Source organism: Lynx rufus, unplaced genomic scaffold, assembly GCF_022079265.1.
Source record: "Lynx rufus isolate CCGP_SWC_20201006 ecotype Redwood Valley unplaced genomic scaffold, mLynRuf1.p SCAF_42, whole genome shotgun sequence".
NCBI classification, from domain to species: domain Eukaryota; kingdom Metazoa; phylum Chordata; class Mammalia; order Carnivora; family Felidae; genus Lynx; species Lynx rufus.
Window position 1 is genome coordinate 668,839 of NW_025814859.1, and position 26,333 is coordinate 695,171.

The following is a 26,333-nucleotide window of genomic DNA, read 5'->3' on the forward strand; positions in this document are numbered from 1 at the left end:
GTGTATATAAACCACAATTTCTTTATCCATTCATCAGTTGATGGACATTTAGGCTCTTTCCATAATTTGGCTATTGTTGAGAGTGCTGCTATGAACATTGGGGTACAAGTGCCCCTATGCATCAGTACTCCTGTATCCCTTGGGTAGATTCCTAGCAGTGCTATTGCTGGGTCATAGGGTAGGTCTATTTTTAATTTTCTGAGGAACCTCCACACTGCTTTCCAGAGCGGCTGCACCAATTTGCATTCCCACCAACAGTGCAAGAGGGTTCCCGTTTCTCCACATCCTCTCCAGCATCTATAGTCTCCTGATTTGTTCATTTTGGCCACTCTGACTGGCGTGAGGTGATACCTGAGTGTGGTTTTGATTTGTATTTCCCTGATAAGGAGCGACGCTGAACATCTTTTCATGTGCCTGTTGGCCATCTGGATGTCTTCTTTAGAGAAGTGTCTATTCATGTTTTCTGCCCATTTCTTCACTGGGTTATTTGTTTTTCGGGTGTGGAGTTTGGTGAGCTCTTTATAGATTTTAGATACTAGCCCTTTGTCCGATATGTCATTTGCAAATATCTTTTCCCATTCTGTTGGTTGCCTTTTCGTTTTGTTGGTTGTTTCCTTTGCTGTGCAGAAGCTTTTTATTTTCATAAGGTCCCAGTAATTCACTTTTGCTTTTAATTCCCTTGCCTTTGGGGATGTGTCGAGTAAGAGATTGCTACGGCTGAGGTCAGAGAGGTCTTTTCCTGCTTTCTCCTCTAAGGTTCTGATGGTTTCCTGTCTCACATTTAGGTCCTTTATCCATTTTGAGTTTATTTTTGTAAATGGTGTGAGAAAGTGGTCTAGTTTCAACCTTCTGCATGTTGCTGTCCAGTTCTCCCAGCACCATTTGTTAAAGAGGCTGTCTTTTTTCCATTGGATGTTCTTTCCTGCTTTGTCAAAGATGAGTTGGCCATACGTTTGTGGGTCTAGTTCTGGGGTTTCTATTCTATTCCATTGGTCTGTGTGTCTGTTTTTGTGCCAATACCATGCTGTCTTGATGATGACAGCTTTGTAGTAGAGGCTAAAGTCTGGGATTGTGATGCCTCCTGCTTTGGTCTTCTTCTTCAAAATTCCTTTGGCTATTCGGGGCCTTTTGTGGTTCCATATGAATTTTAGGATTGCTTGTTCTAGTTTCGAGAAGAATGCTGGTGCCATTTTGATTGGGATTGCATTGAATGTGTAGATAGCTTTGGGTAGTATTGACATTTTGACAATATTTATTTTTCCAATCCATGAGCAGGGAATGTCTTTCCATTTCGTTAAATCTTCTTCAATTACCTTCATAAGCTTTCTATAGTTTTCAGCATACAGATCCTTTACATCTTTGGTTAGATTTATTCCTAGGTATTTTATGCTTCTTGGTGCAATTGTGAATGGGATCAGTTTCTTTATTTGTCTTTCTGTTGCTTCATTGTTAGTGTATAAGAATGCAACTGATTTCTGTACATTGATTTTGTATCCTGCAACTTTGCTGAATTCATGTATCAGTTCTAGCAGACTTTTGGTGGAGTCTATCGGATTTTCCATGTATAATATCATGTCATCTGCAAAAAGCGAAAGCTTGACTTCATCTTTGCCAATTCTGATGCCTTTGATTTCCTTTTGTTGTCTGATTGCTGATGCTAGAACTTCCAGCACTGTGTTGAACAACAACGGTGAGAGTGGGCATCCCTGTCGTGTTCCTGATCTCAGGGAAAAAGCTCTCAGTTTTTCCCCGTTGAGGATGATGTTAGCTGTGGGCTTTTCATAAATGGCTTTTATGATCTTTAAGTATGTTCCTTCTATCCCGACTTTCTCAAGGGTTTTTATTAAGAAAGGGTGCTGGATTTTGTCAAAGGCCTTTTCTGCATCGATTGACAGGATCATATGGTTCTTCTCTTTTTTTTTGTTAATGTGATGTATCACGTTGATTGATTTGCGAATGTTGAACCAGCCCTGCATCCCAGGAATGAATCCCACTTGATCATGGTGAATCATTCTTTTTATATGCCGTTGAATTCGATTTGCTAGTATCTTATTGAGAATTTTGGCATCCATATTCATCAGGGATATTGGCCTGTAGTTCTCTTTTTTTACTGGGTCTCTGTCTGGTTTAGGAATCAAAGTAATACTGGCTTCATAGAATGAGTCTGGAAGTTTTCCTTCCCTTTCTATTTCTTGGAATAGCTTGAGAAGGATAGGTATTATCTCTGCTTTAAACGTCTGGTAGAACTCCCCTGGGAAGCCATCTGGTCCTGGACTCTTATTTGTTGGGAGATTTTTGATAACCGATTCAATTTCTTCGCTGGTTATGGGTCTGTTCAAGCTTTCTATTTCCTCCTGATTGAATTTTGGAAGAGTGTGGGTGTTCAGGAATTTGTCCATTTCTTCCAGGTTGTCCAATTTGTTGGCATATAATTTTTCATAGTATTCCCTGATAATTGTTTGTATCTCTGAGGGATTGGTTGTAATAATTCCATTTTCATTCATGATTTTATCTATTTGGGTCATCTCCCTTTTCTTTTTGAGAAGCCTGGCTAGAGGTTTGTCAATTTTGTTTATTTTTAAAAAAAAAACCAACTCTTGGTTTTGTTGATCTGCTCTACAGTTTTTTTAGATTCTATATTGTTTATTTCTGCTCTGATCTTTATTATTTTTCTTCTTCTGCTGGGTCTAGGCTGCCTTTGCTGTTCTGCTTCTATTTCCTTTAGGTGTGCTGTTAGATTTTGTATTTGGGATTTTTCTTGTTTCTTGAGATAGGCCTGGATTGCAATGTATTTTCCTCTCAGGACTGCCTTCGCTGCGTCCCAAAGCGTTTGGATTGTTGTATTTTCATTTTCGATTGTTTCCATATATTTTTTGATTTCTTCTCTAATTGCCTGGTTGACCCACTCATTCGTTAGTAGGGTGTTCTTTAACCTCCATGCTTTTGGAGGTTTTCCAGACTTTTTCCTGTGGTTGATTTCAAGCTTCATAGCATTGTGGTCTGAAAGTATGCATGGTATAATTTCAATTCTTGTAAACTTATGAAGGGCTGTTTTGTGACCCAGTATATGATCTATCTTGGAGAATGTTCCATGTGCACTCGAGAAGAAAGTATATTCTGTTGCTTTGGGATGCAGAGTTCTAAATATATCTGTCAAGTCCATCTGATCCAGTGTCTCATTCAGGGCCCTTGTTTCTTTATTGACCGTGTGTCTAGATGATCTATCCATTTCTGTAAGTGGGGTGTTAAAGTCCCCAGCAATTACCACATTCTTATCAATAAGGTTGCTTCTGTTTATGAGTAATTGTTTTATATATTTGGGGGCTCCGGTATTTGGCGCATAGACATTTATAATTGTTAGCTCTTCCTGATGGATAGACCCTGTAACTATTATATAATGTCCTTCTTCATCTCTTGTTACAGCCTTTAATTTAAAGTCTATTTTGTCTGATATAAGTATGGCTACTCCAGCTTTCTTCTGGCTTCCAGTAGCATGATAAATAGTTCTCCATCCCCTCACTCTGAATCTAAAGGTGTCCTCAGGTCTAAAATGAGTCTCTTGTAGACAGCAAATAGATGGGTCTTGTTTTTTTATCCATTCTGATACCCTATGTCTTTTGGTTGGCGCATTTAATCCATTTACGTTCAGTGTTATTATGGAAAGATACGGGTTTAGAGTCATTGTGATGTCTGTATGTTTTATGCTTGTAGTGATGTCTCTGGTACTTTGTCTCACAGGGTCCCCCTTAGGATCTCTTGTAGGGCTGGTTTAGTGGTGACAAATTCCTTCAGTTTTTGTTTGTTTGGGAAGACCTTTATCTCTCCTATTCTAAATGACAGACTTGCTGGATAAAGGATTCTCGGCTGCATATTTTTGCTGTCTAGCACCCTGAAAATCTCGTGCCAATTCTTTCTGGCCTGCCAAGTTTCAAAAGAGAGATCAGTCACGAGTCTCATAGGTCTCCCTTTATATGTGAGGGCACGTTTACCCCTTGCTGCTTTCAGAATTTTCTCTTTATCCTTGTATTTTGCCAGTTTCACTATGATATGTCGTGCAGAAGATCGATTCAAGTTACGTCTGAAGGGAGTTCTCTGTGCCTCTTGGATTTCAATGCCTTTTTCCTTCCCCAGTTCAGGGAAGTTCTCAGCTATTATTTCTTCAAGTACCCCTTCAGCACCTTTCCCTCTCTCTTCCTCCTCTGGGATACCAATTATGCGTATATTATTTCTTTTTAGTGTATCACTTAGTTCTCTAATTTTCCCCTCATACTCCTGGATTTTTTTATCTCTCTTTTTCTCAGCTTCCTCTTTTTCCATAACTTTATCTTCTAGTTCACCTATTCTCTCCTCTGCCTCTTCCATCCGAGCCGTGGTGGTTTGCATTTTGTTTTCCATTTCCTTTAAAGCGTTTTTCAGCTCCTCGTGACTGTTCCTTAGTCCCCTGATGTCTGTAGCAAGAGATTCTCTGCTGTCCTGTATGCTGTTTTCCAGCCCAGCGATTAATTTTATGAGTATTATTCTAAATTCACTTTCTGTTATATTATTTAAATCCTTTTTGATCAGCTCATTAGCTGTTGTTATTTCCTGGAGATTCTTGTGAGGGGAATTCTTCTGCTTGGTCATTTTGGATAGGCCCTGGTTCCCCTGTGCTGTGGTGTATAACTGGAGTTGGTGGGCGGGGCCGCAGCCCGACCTGATGTCTGCCCCCAGCCCACCGCTGGGGCCACAGTCAGACTGGTGTGTGCCTTCTCTTCCCCTCTCCTAGGGGCGGGATTCACTGTGGGGTGGCGTGGCCCGTCTGGGCTACTTGCACACTGCCAGGCTTGTGATGCTGGGGATCTGGCGTATTAGCTGGGGTGGGAAGGCAAGGTGCACGGCGGCAGGGGGGGCAGGCTTAGCTCGCTTCTCCTTAGGTGATCCACTTCAGGAGGGGCCCTGTGGCAGCCGGAGGGAGTCAGATCGCTGCCGGAGGTTTGGCTCCGCAGAAGCACAGAGTTGGGTGTTCGCGCGGAGCGAGCAAGTTCCCTGGCAGGAACCGGTTCCCTTTGGGATTTTGGCTGGGGGATGGGCGGGGGAGATGGCGCTGGCGAGCGCCTTTGTTCCCCGCCAAACTGAGCTCTGTCGTCCGGGGGCTCCGCAGCTCACCCTCCCTTTGTCCTCCAGCCTTCCCGCTTTCCGAGCAGAGCTGTTAACTTATGACCTCCCAGACGCTAAGTCAGGCTTGCTGTCGGAACACAGTCCGTCAGGCCCCTCCGCTTTTGCAAGCCGGACTCGGGGGCTCTGCTTGGCCGGCGAGCCGCCCCTCCGCCCCGGCTCCCTCCCGCCAGTCCGTGGAGCGCGCACCGCCTCGCCGCCCTTCCTACCCTCTTCCGTGGGCCTCTCGTCTGCACTTGGGTCCGGTGACTCTGTTCTGCTAATCCTCTGGCGGTTTTCTGGGTTATTTAGGCAGGTGTAGGTGGAATCTAAGTGATCAGCAGGACGCGCGGTGAGCCCAGCGTACTCCTACGCCGCCATCTTCCCAGAATCTCGATACTTCAGTTTTTAAAATGGAGATTATTTTGCCAACGATAATAACATAGTAGCTTTGGAACATATACGTATTGATCTTATTTTGGCTTTACAGAGTGTGGTTGTGATTTTTTTTTTAATTTTTTTTTTTTTACATTTATTTCATTTTGTGAGACAGAGACAGAGCACAAGTGGGGGAGGGGCAGAGAGAATGAGACACAGAATCCCAGGCAGGCTCCAGGCTCCGAGCCCTCAGCACAGAGCCCGACGGGGGGTTTGAAACCACAAACCATGAGTTTATTACCTGAGCTGAAGTTGGACACTTAACCGACTGAGCCACCAAGGCACCCCTGGTTTTGATTCTTTTTTTTTTTTCAACGTTTATTTATTTTTGGGACAGAGACAGACAGAGCATGAACGGGGGAGGGGCAGAGAGAGAGGGAGACACAGAATCGGAAACAGGCTCCAGGCTCTGAGCCATCAGCCCAGAGCCCAACGCCGGGCTCGAACTCACGGACCGCGAGATCGTGACCTGGCTGAAGTCGGACGCTTAACTGACTGCGCCACCTAGGCGCCCCCCTGGTTTTGATTCTTAATATTCTGCCTCCAAAAGCTAAAACTACGTATTTCATGGGAATGTTGCCTCAGGAACTTGAGAGAAAGAAAAATGTGAGATGATTTAGTAATCGGATTAAGTATGATTAGAACATTGTGTTTTTGTTGAAATTTTTAATAACCCAACCATTGTTCTATATAGTTAATACCAAGACTCCTACTTTCCTAAACTTTGCTTTATAACTTGACTTTATCATGAGTTTTTACTGAGGGCTGCAAACTGTATTAAATAAACATATTGATAAAGAGCCCAAAATATAGAGGTTTTAACCACAAAGATGGAACTATTGAAATATTTCTTAAATTTTGTATAATGCATTGATAGCTTAATAGATGAGAAATAAATGTATAGTACAAGTCCCTTTGCCTCCACTGAATACCTTTTTGGCAACATGAGGATGGCTGTAGGTGGAAGTAAAAACTTAAGGATATAAGTAGCTTTTTATTTTGTTATTTTTTTTATTTTTCAATATATGAAATTTATTGTCAAATTGGTTTCCATACAACACCCAGTGCTCATCCCAAAAGGTGCCCTCCTCAATACCCATCACCCACCCTCCGCTCCCTCCCACCCCCCATCAACCCTCACTTTGTTCTCAGTTTTTAAGAGTCTCTTATGCTTTGGCTGTCTTCCACTCTAACCTCTTTTTTTTTTTCCCCTCCCCCATGGGTTTCTGTGAAGTTTCTGTTAAGTTTCTCAGGATGCACATAAGAGTGAAACCATACGGTATCTGTCTTTCTCTGTGTGGCTTATTTCACTTAGCATCACACTCTCCAGTTCCATCCACGTTGCTACAAAGGGCCATATTTCATTCCTTCTCATTGCCATGTAGTACTCCATTGTGTATATAAACCTCAATTTCTTTATCCATTCATCAGTTGATGGACATTTAGGCTCCTTCCATAATTTGGCTATTTTTGAGAGTGCTGCTATAAACCTTGGGGTACAAGTGCCCCTATGCATCAGTACTCCTGTATCCCTTGGGTAAATTCCTAGCAGTGCTACTGCTGGGTCATAGGGTAGGTCTATTTTTAATTTTTTGAGGAACCTCCACACTGTTTTCCAGAGTGGCTGCACCAGTTTGCATTCCCACCAACAGTGCAAGAGGGTTCCCGTTTCTCCACATCCTCTCCAGCATCTATAGTCTCCTGATTTGTTCATTTTGGCCACTCTGACTGGTGTGAGGTGATATCTGAGTGTGGTTTTGATTTGTATTTCCCTGATAAGGAATGACGGTGAGCATCTTTTCATGTGCCTGTTGGCCATCCGGATGTCTTCTTTAGAGAAGTGTCTATTCATGTTTTCTGCCCATTTCTTCACTGGGTTATTTGTTTTTCGGGTGTGGAGTTTGGTGAGCTCTTTATAGATTTTGGAAACTAACCCTTTGTCTGATACGTCATTTGCAAATATCTTTTCCCATGCCGTTAGTTGCCTTTTAGTTTTGTTGGTTGTTTCCTTTGCTGTGCAGAAGCTTTTAATCTTCATAAGGTCCCAGTAATTCATTTTTGCTTTTAATTCCCTTGCCTTTGGGGATGTGTTGAGTAAGAGATTGCTACGGCTGAGGTCAGAGAGGTCTTTTCCTGTTTTCTCCTCTAGGGTTTTTGATGGTTTCCTGTCTCACATTCAGGTCCTTTATCCATTTTGAGTTTATTTTTGTGAATGGTGTGAGAAAGTGGTCTAGTTTCAACCTTCTGCATGTTGCTGTCCAGTTCTCCCAGCACCATTTGTTAAAGGGACTGTCTTTTTTCCATTGGATGTTCTTTCCCGCTTTGTCAAAGATTAGTTGCCATACGTTTGTGGATCTAGTTCTGGGGTTTCTATTCTATTCCATTGGTCTATGTGTCTGTTTTTGTGCCAATACCATGCTGTCTTGATGATGACAGTTTTATAGTAGAGGCTGAAGTCTGGGATTGTGATGCCTCCTGCTTTGGTCTTCTTCTTCAAAATTCCTTTGGCTATTCGGGGCCTTTTGTGGTTCCATATGAATTCTAGGATTGCTTGTTCTAGTTTGAGAAGAATGCTGGTGCAATTTTGATTGGGATTGCATTGAATGTGTAGATAGCTTTGGGTAGTATTGACATTTTGACAATATTTATTCTTCCAATCCATGAGCAGGGAATGTCTTTCCATTTCTTTATATCTTCTTCAATTACCTTCATAAGCTTTGTATAGTTTACAGCATACAGATCTTTTACATCTTTGGTTAGACTTATCCCTAGGTATTTTATGGTTCTTGGTGCAATTGTGAATGGGATCAGGTTCTTTATTTGTCTTTCTGTTGCTTCATTGTTAGTGTATAAGAATGCAACTGATTTCTGTACATTGATTTTGTATCCTGCAACTCTGCTGAATTCATGTATCAGTTCTAGCAGACTTCTGGTGGAGTCTATCGGATTTTCCATGTATAATATCATGTCATCTGCAAAAAGTGAAACCTTGACTTCATCTTTGCCAATTTGGATGCCTTTGATTTCCTTTTGTTGTCTGATTGCTGATGCTAGCACTTCCAACACTATGTTGAACAACAGCGGTGAGAGTGGGCATCCCTGTCATGTTCCTGATCTCAGGGAGAAAGCTCTCAGATTTTCCCCATTGAGGATGATGTTAGCTGTAGGCTTTTCATAAATGGTTTTTATGATGTTTAAGTATGTTCCTTCTTTCCCGACTTTCTCGAGGGTTTTTATTAAGAAAGGGTGCTGTACTTTGTCAAATGCCTTTTCTGCATCGATTGACAGGATCGTATGGTTCTTATCTTTTCTTTTATTAATGTGATGTATCACGTTGTTTGATTTGCAAATGTTGAATCAGCCCTGCATCCCAGGAATGAATCCCACTTGATCATGGTGAATCATTCTTTTTATATGCTGTTGAATTCGATTTGCTAGTATCTTATGGAGAATTTTTGCATCCATATTCATCAGGGATATTGGCCTGTAGTTCTCTTTTTTTACTGGGTCTCTGTCTGGTTTAGGAATCAAAGTAATACTGGCTTCATAGAATGAGTCTGGAAGTTTTCCTTCCCTTTCTGTTTTTTGGAATAGCTTGAGAAGGTATTATCTCTGCTTTAGACGTCTGGTAGAACTCCCCTGGGAAGCCATCTGGTCCTGGACTCTTATTGGTTGGGAGATTTTTTATGAATGATTCAATTTCTTCGCTGGTTATGGGTCTGTTCAAGCTTTCTATTTCCTCTTGATTGAGTTTTGGAAGCGTGTGAGTGTTTAGGAATTTGTCCATTTCTTCCAGGTTGTCCAATTTGTTGACATATAATTTTTCATAGTATTCCCTGATAATTGTTTGTATCTCTGAGAGATTGGTTGTAATAATTCCATTTTCATTCATGATTTTATCTATTTGGGTCCTCTCCCTTTTCTTTTTGAGCAGCCTGGCTAGAGTTTTATCAATTTTGTTTATTTTTTCAAAAAACCAACTCTTGGTTTCGTTGATCTGCTCTACAGTTTTTTTAGATTCTATATTGTTTATTTCTGCTCTGATCTTTATTATTTCTCTTCTTCTGCTGGGTTTAGGCTGCCTTTGCTGTTCTGTTTCTATTTCCTTTAGGTATGCTGTTAGATTTTGTATTTGGGATTTTTCTTGTTTCTTGAGATAGGCCTGGATGGCAATGTATTTTCCTCTCAGGACTGCCTTCGCTGCGTCCCAAAGCGTTTGGATTGTTGTATTTTCATTTTCGTTTGTTTCCATATATTTTTTAATTGCTTCTCTAATTGCCTGGTTGACCCACTCATTCTTTAGTTGGGTGTTGTTTAACTTCCATGCTTTTGGAGGTTTTCCAGACTTTTTCCTGTGGTTGATTTCAAGCTTCATCGCATTGTGGTCTGAAAGTATGCATGGTATAATTTCAATTGTTGTATACTTATGAAGAGCTGTTTTGTGACCCAGTGTATGATCTCTCTTGGAGAATGTTTCATGTGCACTCGAGAAGAAAGTATATTCTGTTGCTTTGGGATGCAGAGTTCTAAATATATCTGTCAAGTCCATCTGATCCAATGTCTCATTCAGGGCCCTTGTTTCTTTATTGACTGTGTGTCTAGATGATCTATCCATTTCTGTAAGTGGGGTGTTAAAGTCCCCTGCAGTTACCACATTCTTCTCAATAAGGTTGCTTATTTTTATGAGTAATTGTTTTATATATTTGGGGGCTCCAGTATTCGGTGCATAGACATTTATAATTGTTAGCTCTTCCTGATGGATAGACCCTGTAATTATTATATAATGTCCTTCTTCATCTCTTGTTACAGCCTTTAGTTTAAAGTCTAGTTTGTCTGATATAAGTATGGCTACTCCAGCTTTCTTTTGGCTTCCAATAGCATGATAAATAATTCTCCATCCCCTCACTCTCAGTCTGAAGGTGTCCTCAGGTCTAAAATGAGTCTCTTGTAGACAGCAAATAGATGGGTCTTGTTTTTTTATCTATTCTGATACCCTGTGTCTTTTGGTTGGCGCATTTAGTCCATTTACATTCAGTGTTATTATAGAAAGATATGGGTTTAGAGTCATTGTGATGTCCTTAGGTTTCATGCTTGTAGCGATGTCTCTGGTACTTTGTCTCACAGGATCCCCCTTCGGATCTCTTGTACAGCTGGTTTAGTGGTGACGAATTCCTTCAGTTTTTGTTTGGGAAGACCGTTATCTCTCCCTCTATTCTAAATGACAGACTTGCTGGATAAAGGATTCTCGGCTGCATATTTTTTCTGTTCAACACATGGAAGATCTCCTGCCAATCCTTTCTGGCCTGCCAAGTCTCAAAAGAGAGATCAGTCACGAGTCTTATAGGTCTCCCTTTATATGTTACAGCACGTTTATCCCTTGCTGCTTTCAGAATTTTCTCTTTATCCTTGTATTTTGCCAGTTCCAGTATGATATGTCGTGCAGAAGATCGATTCAAGTTACGTCTGAAGGGAGTTCTCTGTGCCTCGTGGATTTCAATGTCTTTTTCTTTCCCAGTTCAGGGAAGTTCTCAGCTATTATTTCTTCAAGTACCCCTTCAGCACCTTTCCCTCTCTCTTCTTCCTCTGGGATACCAATTATGTGTATATTATTTCTTTTTAGTGCATCACTTAGTTCTCTAAGTTTCCCTTCGTACTCCTAGATTTTTTTATCTCTCTTTTTCTCAGCTTCCTCTTTCCATTATTTTATCTTCTAGTTCACCTATTCTCTCCTCTGCCTCTTCAATCCGAGCCGTGGTCATTTCCATTTTATTTTGCATCTCGTTTATAGAGTTTTTCAGCTCCTCCTGACTATTCCTTAGTCCCTTTATCTCTGTAGCAATAGATTCTCTGCTGTCCTCTACTGTTTTCAAGCCCAGCGATTAATTTTATGACTATTATTCTAAATTCACTTTCTGTTATATTATTTATATCCTTTTTGATCAGTTCGTTAGCTGTTGTTATTTCCTGGAGATTCTTTTGAGGGGAATTCTTCCGTTTGGTCATTTTGGATAGTCCCTGGAGTGGTGCGGACCTGCAGGGCACTTCCCCTGTGCTGTGGTGTATAACTGGAGTTGGTGGGCGGGGCCGCAGTCCGACCTGATGTCTGCCCCCAGCCCACCGCTGGGGCCACAGTCAGACTGGTGTGTGCCTTCTCTTCCCCTCTCCTAGGGGCGTGATTCACTGTGGGGTGGCATGGCCCATCTGGGCTGCTTGCACACTGCCAGGCTTGTGGTGCTGGGGATCTGGCGTATTAGCTGGGGTGGGTAGGCAAGGTGCATGGGGGGCAGGCGGGGCAGGCTTAGCTTGATTCTTCTTCCGTGATCCACTTCCGGAGGGGCCCTGTGGCAGCGGAGGGAGTCAGACCCGCCGGAGGGATGGATATGCAGAAGCACAGTGTTGGGTGTTTGAGGGGTGCAAGCACGTTCACTGGTAGGAACTGGTTCCCTTTGGGATTTTGGCTCGGGGATGGGCAAGGGAGATGGCGCTGGGGAGCGCCTTTGTTCCCGGCCAAACTGAGCTCTGTTGTCCTGGGGCTCAGAAACTCTCCCTCCCTTTGTCCTCCAGCCTTCCTGCTTTCGGAACAGAGCTGTTAACTTATCACCTCCCAGATGCTAAGTCCCGCTTGCTGTCAGAACACACTCCGGCTGGCTCCTCCACTTTTGCAAGCCAGACTTGGGGGCTCTGCTTTACCGGCGGGCTGCCCCTATGCCCCGGCTCCCTCCCGCCAGTCCGTGCAGCGCGCACTGCCTCTCCGCCCTTCCTTCCCTGTTCCGTGGGCCTCTCGTCGGCACTTGGCTCCGGAAACTCCGTTCTGCTAGTCTTCTGGTGGTTTCCTGGGTTCTTTAGGCAGGCGTATGTGGAATCTAAGTGATCAGCAGGATGCGCAGTGAGCCCAGTGTCCTCCTAAGCCATCTTCACTAGAGTCTCTCCATAAGTAGCTTTTTAAAAGCAATTGAAATAGTTTCTCTTTTTCCAGGATATTTTGAGGTTGAAAGATACTGACCTGAGATTCAGAATGAAAGTTATGTATGCAAATATCTTCTCCCATTCAGTACCTTACCATTTTATGTTATGTTATGTTATGTTATTTTATTTTGCATCGAAATTAGCATATAGTGCAACAATGATTTCAGGAGTAGATTCCTTAATGCCCCTTGCCCATTTAGCCCATCTCCCCTCCCACAACCCCTCCAGTGGCCCTCTCTTTGTTCTCAATATTTCAGAGTCTCTTACATTTTTGTCTCCTTCCCTGTTTTTATATTATTTTTGTTTCCCTTCCCTTATGTCCATCTCTTTTGTCTCTTAAAGTCCTCATATGAGTGAAATCATATGATATTTGTCTTTCTCTGACTTATGTTGCTTAGCATAATACCCCCAAGTTCCATCCACGTAGTTACAAACAGCAAGATTTCATTGTTTTTGATTGCCAAGTAATACTCCATTGTGTGTGTGTACGTGCATACACCACATCTTCTTTATGCATTCATCCATCAATGTACATTTGGGTTCTTTCCATACTTTGGCTATTGTTGATAGTGTTGGTATAAACATTGGGTGCGTGTGCCCCTTTGAGACAGCATACCTGTTCCCTTGGATAAATACCTAGTAGTGCAGTTGCTGGGTCGTAGGGTAGTTCTATTTTCAGTTTTTTGAGGAACCTCCATATGGTTTTCCAGAGTGGCTGCACCAGTTTGCATTCCCACCAGCAGTGCAAAAGAGATCCTGTTTCTCTGCATCCTTGCCAACGTCTGTTGTTGCCTGAGTTGTTAATGTTAGCCATTCTGACAGGTGTGAGGTGGTATCTCATTGTGGTTTTGATTTGTATTTCCCTGATGATGAGTGATATTGAGCATTTTTCATTTGTCAGTTGGCCATCTAGATGGCTTCTTTGGAGAAGTGTCTATTCATGTCTTTTGCCCATTTCTTCACTGGATTATTTGGTTTTGGGTGGTGAGTTTGTTAAGTTCTTTACAGATTTTGGATACTAACCCTGTATCTGATACGTCATTTGAAAATACCTTCTCCCATTCTGTGGTTTGCCTTTTAGTTTTGCTGCTTGTTTCCTTCGCTGTGCAGAAACATTTTATTTTGATGAGGTCCCAAGTAGTTCGTTTTTGCTTGTTTTCCTTGCCTCCAGAGACATGTCGAGTAAGAAGTTGCTGTGGCCAAGGTCAAAGAAGTTTTTGCCTGCTTTCTCCTCGAGTATTTTGGTGGTTTCCTGTCTTACACTGAGGTCTTTCATCCATTTTGAGTTTATTTTTGTGTATGGTGTAAGAAAGTGGTCCAGGTTCATTTTTCTGCCTGTCGCTGTCCACTTTTCCCAGCACCATTTGCTGAAGAGACTGTCTTTATTCCATTGAATATTCTTTTTAAGTTAACTTGTCAAAGATTAGTTGGCCATATGTTTGTGGGTCCATTTCTGGGTTGTCTATTCTGTTCCATTGATCTGAGTGTCTGTTCTTGTGCTAGTACCATACTATCTTGATGATTACAGCTTTGTAATACAGCTTGAAGTCCAGGATTGTGACGCTTCCTGCTTTGGTTTACGTTTTCAAGATTGCTTTGGCTATTCGGAGTCTTTTCTGGATCCATAGAAATTTTAGGATTGTTTATTCTAGCTCTGTGAAGAATGCTGGTGTTCTTTTGATAGACATTGCAATGAATGTGTAGATTGCTTTGGGTATTATCGACATTTTCACGATATTTGTTCTTCCTATCCAGGAGCATGGAATATTTTTCCATTTTTTTGTGTGTCTTCTTCAGTTTCTTTCATAAGCTTTCAATAGTTTTCAATGTATAGATTTTTCACCTCTTTGGTTAGATTTATTCCTAGGTATTTTATGGTTTTTTGTGAAACTGTAAATGGAATCAATTCCTTGATTTCTCTTTCTGTGGCTTCATTGTTGTTGTGTAGGAATGCAAGTGATTTCTGTGCATTGATTTTATATCCTGCCACTTTGCTGAATTCATAGTTCAGTTCTAGTAGTTTTTTGGTGGAATCTTTTGGGTTTTCAATATAGAGTATTGTGTCATCTGCGAAGAATGAAAGTTTGACCTCCTCCTGGCCAATTTGGATGCCTTTTATTTCTTTGTGTTGTCTGATTGCTGAGGGTAAGACTTCCAATACTATATTGAATAACACTGTGGAGAGTGGACATCTTTGTCTTGTTCCTGACCTTAGGGGGAGAGCTCTCAGTTGTTTCCCATTGAGGATGATATTATCGTCGGGTCTTTCATGTATGGCTTTTATAATCTTGAGGTATGATCCTTCTATCCCTACTTTCTTAAGGGTTTTTATCAAGAAAGGATGCTGAATTTTGTCAAATGCTTTCTCTGCATCTGTAGAGAGGATCACGTGGTTCTTGTCCTTTATTTTTTTGATGTGATTAATCACATTATTTTGTATATATTGAACCAGCCCTGCATCCCAGGTATAAATCTCACTTGGTCGTGGTGAGTATTTTTTTTAATTTATTGTTGGATCCAGTTGGCTAATATCTTGTCGAGGAATTTTGCATCTATGTTCATCAGGGATATTGGTCTATATTTCTCTTTTTTAGGGGAGTCTTTGTCTGGTTTTGGAATTAAGGTATTGCTGGCTTCATAACGTTTGGAAGTTTTCCTTCCCTTTCTATTTTTTGGAACAGCTTCAAGAGAATAGGTTGTTAACTCTTCTTTTAATGTTTGGTAGAATTCCCCTGGAAATCCATCTGGCCCTGGATTCTTGTCTTTTGAGAGATATTTGATTACTAATTTGATCTTTACTGGTTATGTGTCTGTTCAAATTTTCTATTTCTTCCTGTTTCAGCTGTGGTACTTTATATGTTTCTAGGAATTCGTCCATTTCTTCCAGATTGTCCATTTTATTGGTGTACAATTGCTCATAATATTCTCTTATTATTGGTTTTATTTCTGATGTGTTGGTTGTGATGTCTCTTCTTTCATTCTTGATTTTATTTATATGGATCCTTTCCTTTTTCTTTTTGACCAAACTGGCTAGTGGTTTATCAATTTTGTTGATTCTTTCAAAGAACCAGGTTCTGGTTTCATTGATCTGTTCTAGTCTTTTTTTTAGTTTTGATAGCATTAATTTCTGCTCCAATCTTTATTATTTCCTGTCTTCTGCTGGTTTGGGGTTTTATTTGCTTTTTTTTTTCCTAGCTCTTTAAGGTATAAGGTACGATTGTCTATCTGAGACCTTTCTTCCGTCTTTAGGAAGGTCTGGATTGGTATATACTTTCCTCTTATGACAGCCTTTGCTATGTCCCAGAGGTTTTGTGTTATGGTGTTATCTTTTTCTTTGGCTTAAATGTACTTTTTAAAAAATTTTTTAATGTTTTTTTTTTTAACTTATTTTTGACAAACAGAGAGACAGAGCGTGAGCAGGGGAGGGGCAGAGAGAGAGACAGAAACACAAGCTCCAGACTCTGAGCTGTCAGCACAGAACCCGATGTGGGGCTTGAACTCATGAACCAGGAGATCATGACCTGAGCTGAAGTCAGACACTCAACCGACTGAGCCACCCAGGCGCCCCTTCCATGTTCTTTTTAATTTCCTCTTTAACTTCTTTGTTAGACCATTCATTCTTTAGTAGGATGTTCTTTAGTGTCCAAGTATTTGTTATCTTTCCAAATTTTTTCTTGTGGTTGATTTCGAGTTTCATAGTGTCGTGGTCTGATAATATGCACGGTATGATCTCAGTGTTTTTGTAATTGTTGAGAGCTGATTTGTGTCTCAGCAATCTATAGATTGTTCCATGTATACTGGAGAAGAATGTATATTCCTCTGCTTTAGGTTGAAATGTTCTGAATGTATCTGTTTTGTCCATCTGGTTCAGTGTGTCATTCAAAGCCATTGTTTCCTTATTGATTTTCTGTTTAGGTGATCTGTCCATTGTTGTAAGTGGGGTGTTAAAGTCCCAGTAGGTTGCCTTTTTTAAAATGATTTCCTTCCCTGTGCAAAAGCTTTCTATTTTGGTATAGTCCCAATAGTTTAATTTTGCTTTTGTTTCCCTTGCCAGAAGAAAAATAACTAGGAAAACGTTTCTACAGCTGATGTCAAAGAGATTCCTGTCAATATTTTCTTCTAGGAATTTTACGGTTTCAGGTCTCACATTTAGGCCTTTAATCCATTTTCAGTTTATTTTTTTGTATGCTATAAGAAAGTGGTTCAGATTTATTCTTTTGCCTGTAGCTATTCAGTTTTCTCAGCACCATTTGTTGAAGAGACGGTCTTTTTCCTATTGGATATTCTTGCCTCCTTTGTTATAGAGTCATTCACCATAAAAGTGCAGGTTTATTTCTGGACTCTCTATTCTATTCCTTTGACCTGCATGTCTGTTTCTGTGCCAGTACCATACTGTTTTAATTACTGCCGCTTTGTAGTATATCTTGAAATCCAGGATTGTGATACCTCCAGTTTCATTTTTTTAAGTTTTTGTTTTAATTCCAGTTAACATACAGTGTACTATTTGTTCTAGGTGTATAATATGGTAATTCAGCAATTCCATGCATCGCCCAGTGCTCATCATGTCAGGTGCCCTCCCCAATCCCCATCACCTATTTTATCCATCCTCCCACTCCTCTCTATTCTGCTAACTATCAGTTCTCTATAAATAAGAATCTGTTGGGGCACCTGTGTGGCTCAGTTGGTTAAGTGCCTGACTTCCGCTCAGGTCATGATCTCGGAGTTCGTGGGTTTGAGCCCCATGTTGGGCTCTGTGATGACTACTTGGAGCCTGGAGCCTGCTTCAGATTCTGTGTCTCCCTCTCTCTCTCTGCCCCTCCCCCACTCGTGCTCTCTCTGTCTCTGTCTCTCTCTCTCTCTCTCTCAAAAGTACACAAAACAAAACAAAAAGAAACTCTTTCTTCGTTTGTCTCTCTCTCCCTCTTTGCTTTTTCCCCGTTGCATGTTTGTTCACTTTCTTAAGTTCCACATGAGTGAAATTCTATGGTATTTGTCTTTCTGTGACTGACTTATTTCGCCTAGCATTACACTCTCTAGCTCCATCCATGTCATTACACATGGTGAGATTTCATTCTTTTTATGACTAATATTCCAGTGTGTGTGTGTGTGTGTGTGTGTGCGCGCGTGCGTACGTATACCACTTCTTTATCCATTCCATTAATCAGTGGACACTTGGGCTGCTTCCATATCTTGGCTATTGTAAATAATGCTTCTATAAACATAGGGGTGCATATATCTCTGTGAATTAGTGTTTTTGTATTCTTTGTGTAAATACCCAGTAGTGTGATTGCTGGATTGTAGGGTTGTTCTTCTTTTTCAAGATTGTTTTGGCTATTCAGGGTCTTTTGTAATTCCATACAAATTGTAGTATTATTTCTTCTTGTTCTATGAAAAATGTTGTTCTATCAAAATAGGGATTGCATTAACACTGTATGATAGTTGTACTTGAATTAAAAAAGTTATGTTTGTAATGTTTTCAAATTTTTCTTAAATATTTACATAATTCTACATTATTGAAATATAGTTATATTTGAAATGACATGTTAATTATTGCTTTGTTTTCTCTCTTTCAACAGTTAAAAGATGTTGATACTCGGAAAATCATAAAAGCAATGCTTTCGTATGTGTGGCCCAAAGACCGGCCAGATCTACGAGCTAGGGTTGCCATTTCTCTGGGATTTTTGGGGGGCGCAAAGGTAAGAATAGGAGAAATTATACATTGTTCATTGCTATAACTAAAAAATAGTATGACATTTTCTAATAATGAAAAGGGCTGATATAAGCTACTTTGGGGGGAGCATTGTTAACTTTTAGGACCCTCATTTACATAACTATTTTATACCGTCAGAAATTACATGGTAGTGCCCAATTTATCTGTGGATCAGACTTCTAATGGCCTCAACTTAATGGAATTTAGTCCTGAAACCAGATCATTGTGTAACAAAGCATAAGGAAATTTATAAAAGAAACTCCTTAGAGACCTGTTGGTTCTTACTTAATACATATTTCTGGTAAGCTTGGTTCTCAGTTCCTAGTAATTTGAAAAGATGATGAAGGCACATTTAGGCACATTGAATGCCATAAGTGGTAAACAATAGTGTGAAGGGGGAGAAAAACAAACAGGAAAAGCTAAAAGAAAAAAAAAACACCCACAAAAACTAGGCATTTTGGTACCATTCAGTATAGGGGCCCTCTATATCTTAGCAGCCTCTTCAGTTTATTTCTGTACTATATATAGCATGTTTTAGTAAGGCAGTTATAATGACTCTGAGCTTTTAAGAAAAAAAAAACCCTTATTTTCAACTCATTCAGATTTTAAATTCAGTAAAGTATATATATGTTTAGGTACAAAATATAGTCATGGTACATATATAGTCTTTGGAATCAATCAGAATTCCTGGGCTCTGGCACTTAGTAACCTTGTAACATTGGGCAAATTGCTTAGTCTTCATGCCTCAGTTTCCCAATTTGTAAAATAAGGTTAAATACAGTTGTTATAAGGATTAATTAAATCAGCATACAAAAGGCTAAAAAGAATGCTTGGCACATAGTAAAGTATATGTGTTAAAAATAATTTAGATTTCATCAAAAATATGGTAAAAAAAAACAGTTGAAAAACATAAATGAGGTTTTGCTATGTGTTAGGGTTAATATATTGTTTTAGAACCTAGATCTTATTACTTTTTTCTCTATGTCATGTATGTTCCTTTTTATTTACTGATTCTTTTCCCTACCCTAAAAATAAGTATTGAGAACGTATACAGAGGACTGTTCTTGGCTCTGCAGGGTATTCAAACATAAATAAAAGCACATTTCTTGTCTCAAATCATCCAAGATAAGACAAGTTACACTTTATTGCTATGATGCAAAGTAAGTCATAAATGATTTGAAAGAAGTACATTCACGTGTTGGGATTTCAAAGGAAAGAACCACCAAGATGGGGAGTCAGGAAAGGTTTTGGAGAGGAAGTGATGTCTAAGATAGTCTTGGATTGATGAGTAGGATTGTTAAAGGTAGAGGAGTAAAATGAACAGATTGAGAGAGGACATAAGCATGTGTGGAGTAGTGAGTAGTCCAGCTTTGCTCCAGTGAGGGGATAGTGTTTCAGAGAAATTATAGGTAACCTTAAAAGATAGAGCTCCATGTGAAATACCTTAACTGTGAAACAAAAATTTAATTATGTTGGAAGTAGCAACATGTATTTTGAGTAGCAGAGTAATAAGGTTAGAGCTGTGCTTTAGGAAATTAATCTGACCCTTTTGCATAAGATGGATTAGGGTGGTGAGACAACTAAAATAGGGATACTATTGATTTTCATTTCATGTATTCATTCAGGCAATATTTACTGACCTTGTTATGAGGCTAATGTAATAGTCTAGATGAAAAGTAATGGCACTTTGTACTGGAGTAGTGGTAGAAATGGTAATATGCAAGGAAAAGATGCCAGAGATTTTGTGAGGTGAAGGAGGTAGAGTCAACAAGACTTAGCAACGGATCAGATATTAGAAGTAAAAGAGAAATAGGATTTCAAAGTTGATGCCAAGGATAAGAGAAATACAATACTTTTAACAGAAGTAGGTAGGAAGTTAGGAGGTCTTGTTTGGGAAGATGAAATTTTGGTTTGAGGCATGTTAAGTTTGAGATGCTAATGGAATGTTGAGACAGATATGTAGCTGATAATACAAAATGCTAGACAATCTTAGGAAGGAGCCCCAGGCTAGAGAGATTAGGGGTAATAGTTGGGGGGAAAAAGAAGTAATAGTAGAAACAATGCAAATTAGTTCACCAAAGGAAAGAGCAGAAATAGAAGGTGACTACAGACAGAACCTGTGATAAATGTGTTCCTGTAGGGAAGCAAACAGTAATGGAAACAGGGATGGAGTGATTGGAGAATAAAACTAGAATAATTCAGTCTAGCTGTTCATTGTCTTTTCTCCTTTCTCATCTGTGGGTTCTGTTGAGTACTCCCAATGAACTGGACCTCTTGCCTGGGAGAAGACTAAATCAAGATACTGAACAATAGACTAAGATCCATACTTTATTCTGTTTGTTTAAGCTGAACAGAGAGGATAATACAAATCTAAGTTTGGTAGCTAACATTGAAATTCTTTTAACTCTTTTTTTATGTTTTTTAATATGAAATGTATTGTCAAATTGGTTTCCATACAATACCCAGTGCTCATCCCAACAGGTGCCCTCCTCAATACCTATCGCCCACCCTCCCACCCCCCCATCAACCCTCAGTTTGTTCTCAGTTAAAATTCTTTTAACTCTTAAATTTTTAGTTCAGTACTGATTGCTGAATTGTCTTTTACCTACAAATTGCTTAAAGATAAAGATTATTCTGAGCTCTTGTGCAAGGCAGAATTAGCAAATTGGCCTTTATTCTTTATTAGCTGAATTAAAGTACTTTGCTGACAAGTTGAAGACAGATTGTTTTCTGGACTTTCTTTTGAATTGAAGAGAACAGTTTAGAACATGGCTAATTAGGTTAGCCAAAAGAAGCAGTGTTAATACGTGATTTTATTTTTAGAATGAATTTCAACCCTTCAAAATACAAATTTCTGTTCCTTGGTGACAGGTCAAAGTCGGTATAAAACCTAGATCAAGGTAACTTCCATAAAGACTGAAATATTTTTAGAAGGCTAATACTTGATTCTTCTATCAATAAATATTGAGCACCCATAGAATAGATATGCTGTACTAACCTCATATAAACTAATTACAAGTAAACAGCAATGAATATAGAAAATTAGTCCTCAGAAAGTATGTTTGATTACTTTTGAGTTAGGAAAAGGAATAAATTGCCTGATGTTATGATGAGTGCATGCTTGTACTTTCAGAGCATATAGAAAAGCAGTTTTTTGGGTTTTTTTAACTAAGCAGGAACTAGACCATAGAATAGCTTTAGGAATATATAGTGGTAACTTTTAACCATTCCTAACATCATTTTTCTAGTTTCTATACTGTCTTTACTTTAAAGTGGTTACTCTCTCAATCTTTAAAACCTGGTCATTGTTTAATTTTGTTAGTATTGCTGGTGTGATTTATACTGGGTGTGCAAACATGGATTGTTATCCCTTTCATTTCTTGGCTTCCTATTTTTTCTCAACATGCCTTGGCGTGTAAGCACTTTGGACCAATCTATTCTCCTTTATACTCTGGTCTTCCCTCCCTCCTCCACATACTTCTGGGAATTTTAAGGCAGGGTTCAGGGATCTTCTCAGCTATAAATGAATGCCACCCAGCCATATGAGCAGCATGTGGTAGTTTCATAGCAAGACCAGAGGCATCCATGAGGGAGAAGGGAGGCAGAACGACAGAAATATCAAGTGAGAAGAAACAGAAGGGAGGAGGATTTCATGTTTAACATATGGGGTCACAGCATGCCATCTGCTTACTTATTTGCCTATTAATTCTCTTTTCATTCTGAAGGTCTTAAGGCTATCATTGTCTACAGCAAAGATTTGTAAGATAAACTGTATTATGTAAAGATGTCTTGCAGCCCAGACAAGGCCAAGAAGAATGGGTTGGTGTTTCTTCTGAATTGCAGCAATTCTATTTTTAATATGTTGGGTCCTCTATGAGATATATTTTAGGGTTTCTGCCACCAAGAGACAGAGATAGAGAGAACACAATCTGCCTTCCTTCCTTAAATCCCTACAAATCATATGCATTGCCTTTTCTTACCATCCACACATCTGTCCTAGGAGTATCACATTATCATTAATCTGGGGATTTTGAGATCTAAGGATTTTTTAAAAAATGTAATCTTTCTGGGCGTGCCTGGGTGGCTCATTCAGTTAAGCATCTGACTTTGACACAGGTCATAATCTCACGGTTCATGGGTTCATGCCCTGCATTGGGCTCTGTGCTAATAGCTCAGAGCCTGGAGCCTGCTTCGGATTCTGTGTGTGTGTGTGTGTGTGTGTGTGTGTGTGTGTGTGTGTGTGTATGTGTGTGTGTCTGCACCTCCCCTGTTCCACACTCTGTCTTCTCAAAAATAAACATTAAAAAATATTTTAAAAAATTTAGTCTTTCTGTTAGTATATCACATAACAGCTGTCCAGGATTTAAGGAAAATATAAAACATACTTACTAAAATCATCTGTTTTCATAAAATAAGTGTGTTTTTTAATGTTATAAAAAAGTTTACTTATACTCTGCAATCAACACCATCTTTGGAACCACTTAGTTGACAGAGAACTTGAGAGTACAGGACATTAAAGTAAAAAATATCTTCTCAATTAAGAATCTGTTGCAAACGAAAATAAGCTATATTTAACATTATAAAATAATTTCAAGGGAGAGTGTATTTTGTAAAAATATAATCAATATCCCTTTTCTTCAAGAATGCACCTGTTATATAAAGTAAGGGATCATATATGTGTCTTAGTCCATTTACATTTAACATTATAAAATAATTTCAAGGGAGAGTGTATTTTGTAAAAATATAATCAATATCCCTTTTCTTCAAGAATGCATCTGTTATATAAAGTAAGGGATCATATATGTGTCTTAGTCCATTTACACTGCAGTAAAAAGCACCATAAACTAGGTCGTTCATAAATGGCTTTTTGTTATGACCTACATGATATAAGAGGCAAGAAGGATCTTGGGGACTTGTTTATAAGGGCACTAATCCCATAAGGGCCTAATTACCTCCTAAAGACCCCACTTCCAGTGTCATTACCCTGGGGGGAATTCAACATGTGAATTTGGCAGGGGTACACAAATATTCAGATCATAGCATTATGTATTGAGCATCATTTGTCGAGTGACTTTTAGATACAAGATACTGTGCTAGGCAGCTGGGAATAAAAAAATGAACAAAATGTGTGCCTTGCCTTCCCTCCTGCAGTTGCAGTGTACTGGAGGAGAAAAATACACAAATAATGATAAAATATATATAATGTAATACCCAGATATCCAAAGGGAGTCACAAATGAAGATATATGGGAGTTCCAGCAATTAGGCATTTAGGGAAGCCTTCATGGAACAGCTGGAGTTTTCCAGGAACTACTATCTTGACATGGGTAACTTCAGAAGATTCATGCACTTTCACTTTGATTCTTTAAAAATTTTCTGAAAAACACTTTTTAAAATGAAACAATGGTATCTGACCTTTAATTGAGAAGTATGATTTATATCCTGGAGTATTTTTTAATTAAAACACTATAGTTTAGAGATGTTTTAGGCTTACAGAAAAATTAAGCAGTAAGTACAGAGAATTTTTATATATCCCCCCTCAAAAAACTCCATTCAATTTCTTCTGGTACTAACATCTTGCATTAATGTAGTACAATTGTTACAAATGATGAATGAACCAATTACTTAAAAGTACATTATTCTTATGAGCTAAGTTCATAGTTTACATTAGGATTCACTCTTTATGTTGTGTACTTACGTATGGGTTTGGGGTAAATGCATAATGCCATTTATCCACCATTAAAGTATCATACAGAATAGTTTCACTGCCCTAAAACTGCAGTGTGTCCCACTTATTCATCTCTCCATCCTCCCAAATCCCTGACAACCACTGATCATTTTATTATCTCTGTAGTTTTGCCTTTTTCCATAATATCTTATAGCTGGAATCATATAGTATGTGGCTCTTACAAACTGTCTTCTTTCACTTAGCAATATGCATTTCAGAGTCATTTATGTTTTTTTTTTATGACTTGATAGTTCATTGCTTTTTATTGCTGAAAAATACTGCATTGTATGGATGTACCATATAGTGTGTGTATCCATTCACCTTTTGAAAGACATTTTGGTTGCTTCCAGATTTTGGCCAAAAGTAATGCTGTAATAAACATTTGTGTGCAAGATTTGTGTGACATAAGTTTTCAACTCATTTGGGTAATTACTAAGAAGTGCAGTTGCTAGATTATATGTTAAGACTATGTTTAGTTTGTGAGAATCTGCCAAACTGTCTTCCAGAGTGGCTGTACCATTCTGCATTCCCACCAACAGTGAATGAGAGAGTTCTGTTGCTCCACATCCTTGTCAGCGTTTGGTGTTGTCAGTGTTCAGGATTTTAGTCTTTCTAATAGATGTGTAATGCTATCTCAATTTTGTTCTAATTTGATATTGCCTAATGACGTGTGATATTGTGCATGTTTTCATATACTTATTGGTCATCTGTATCTCTTCCTTGGTGAGATATCTGTCAGGCCTTTTGCCCATTTTTAAATTGGGTTGTTCATTTTCTTATTGTTGAATTTTAAGTGTTCTTTGTATATTTTGGATACCAGTCCTTTATCAGATTTTTTGCAAATATTTTCACTTAGTCTGTAGCTTGTATTTTCCTTCTTTTAACAGTGTCTTTCACAGAACAGCAGTTTTAAATTTTAATGTAGTCCAACTTAACAGTATTTCGTGAATTGTGCTTTTAGTGTTGTATCTAATGTCATTGTGAAACAAAGGTCACCTAGATTTTATTTTATGTTATCTTCTAGAAGTCTTATAGCTTTGTGCTTTACATTTAGGACTATGATCCATTTGGAGTTAATTTTTGTGAAAGGTGTAAGGTCAGTGTCTAGATTTCATTTTGTACGTTCAGTTTTTCTAGCACCATTTTTTGAAAGTATATTCACCACTATACTACCAATGCACATCTAGCACCATTTTTTGAAAAGACTGTTTTACCCACTGGGCTGCCTTTTCTCCTTTGTCAAACATCAGTATAATATATTTATGTATATTTGTCTATTTCTGTACTCTCTATTCTGTTCTGTTGATCTACTTATCTATTCTTTTGCCAATACCACGCTGCCTTGATTATTGTAGCTTTACGGTAATTCTTGAAATCAAATAGTGTCAACCCTCTGGCTTTTTTTCTTTTCCTTCCAATATTGTGTTGGATATTCTGGGTCTTTTGTTTTTCTATGTAAAGTTTAGAATCAGTTTGTCCATATCTGCCAAAGTACTTGCTGGGATTTTGATTGGGGCTGCATTGAATATATAGATCAAGTTCAGGAAAAACTGACATCTTGACAATATTGAATCATTCTATCCATGAACATGAAATCCATTCCTTTAGCTTTTTTTTTAATTTCTTTTATCAGAGTATTGAAGTTTTCTTCATATAAATATTGAACATGTTTTGTTAGAATTATACCTAGTTATATCATTTTGGGTACTAATTTAAATGGTGTTATTTTTTATTTCAAATTATGTATTTGTTCACTGGAGATATATGGGAAAGCAATTGACTTTTGAGTCTTATGAGCCTTATGTCCTGCAACCTTGCTTGAGTTGCTTATTAGTTTCAGGAGGTTTATTTCTATTGTCAGTTCTTTTGGATTTTCTACATAGATAATCATATTATCTGCAAATACGGTTTTATTTCTTCTTTCCTAATATGTGTGCCTTCTATTTTCCTTTCTTACTTCTTTAGCTAGGACTTCTAGTACCATATTGAACAACAGTGATAAGTGAGGGTGTCTTTGCTTTGTTCCTAAATTTTGGGGGTAAAGCTTCTAGTTTCTCATCATTAAGTATGTTGTTACCTATAGGGGTTTTTGTAGGTGTCCTTAATCAAGTTGAAGAAGTTTCATTCTATTCCTAGTTTGCTGAGAGTTTTTATCTTGAATAGGTGTTGGATTTTGTCCAGTACTTCTTTTGCATCTATTGATATATTTTTTTCTTTAGCCTATTGATGTGATGGATTACATTGATTTTCCAATGTTGAACCAGCTGTGTACACCTGGAATGAACTCCACTTGGTCATGTTGTGTAATTATTTTTATATATTATTTAATTTGTTTTGCTAATATTTTGGTGAGAATTTT

At 38.9% G+C, this 26,333-nt stretch overlaps 1 protein-coding gene across 2 annotated transcripts in view; it reads left to right on the plus strand.

Moving 5' to 3' along the window:
* Positions 1–26,333, plus strand: part of ABCB7 (ATP binding cassette subfamily B member 7) — a 184,940-nt gene that overhangs the window by 103,961 nt on the left and 54,646 nt on the right. For both annotated transcript variants that reach the window (XM_047097817.1, XM_047097818.1), the window contains one exon: positions 18,114–18,233. In XM_047097817.1, coding sequence (XP_046953773.1) covers positions 18,114–18,233 — 120 coding nt within the window. The remainder of the gene's footprint in view (positions 1–18,113; positions 18,234–26,333) is intronic.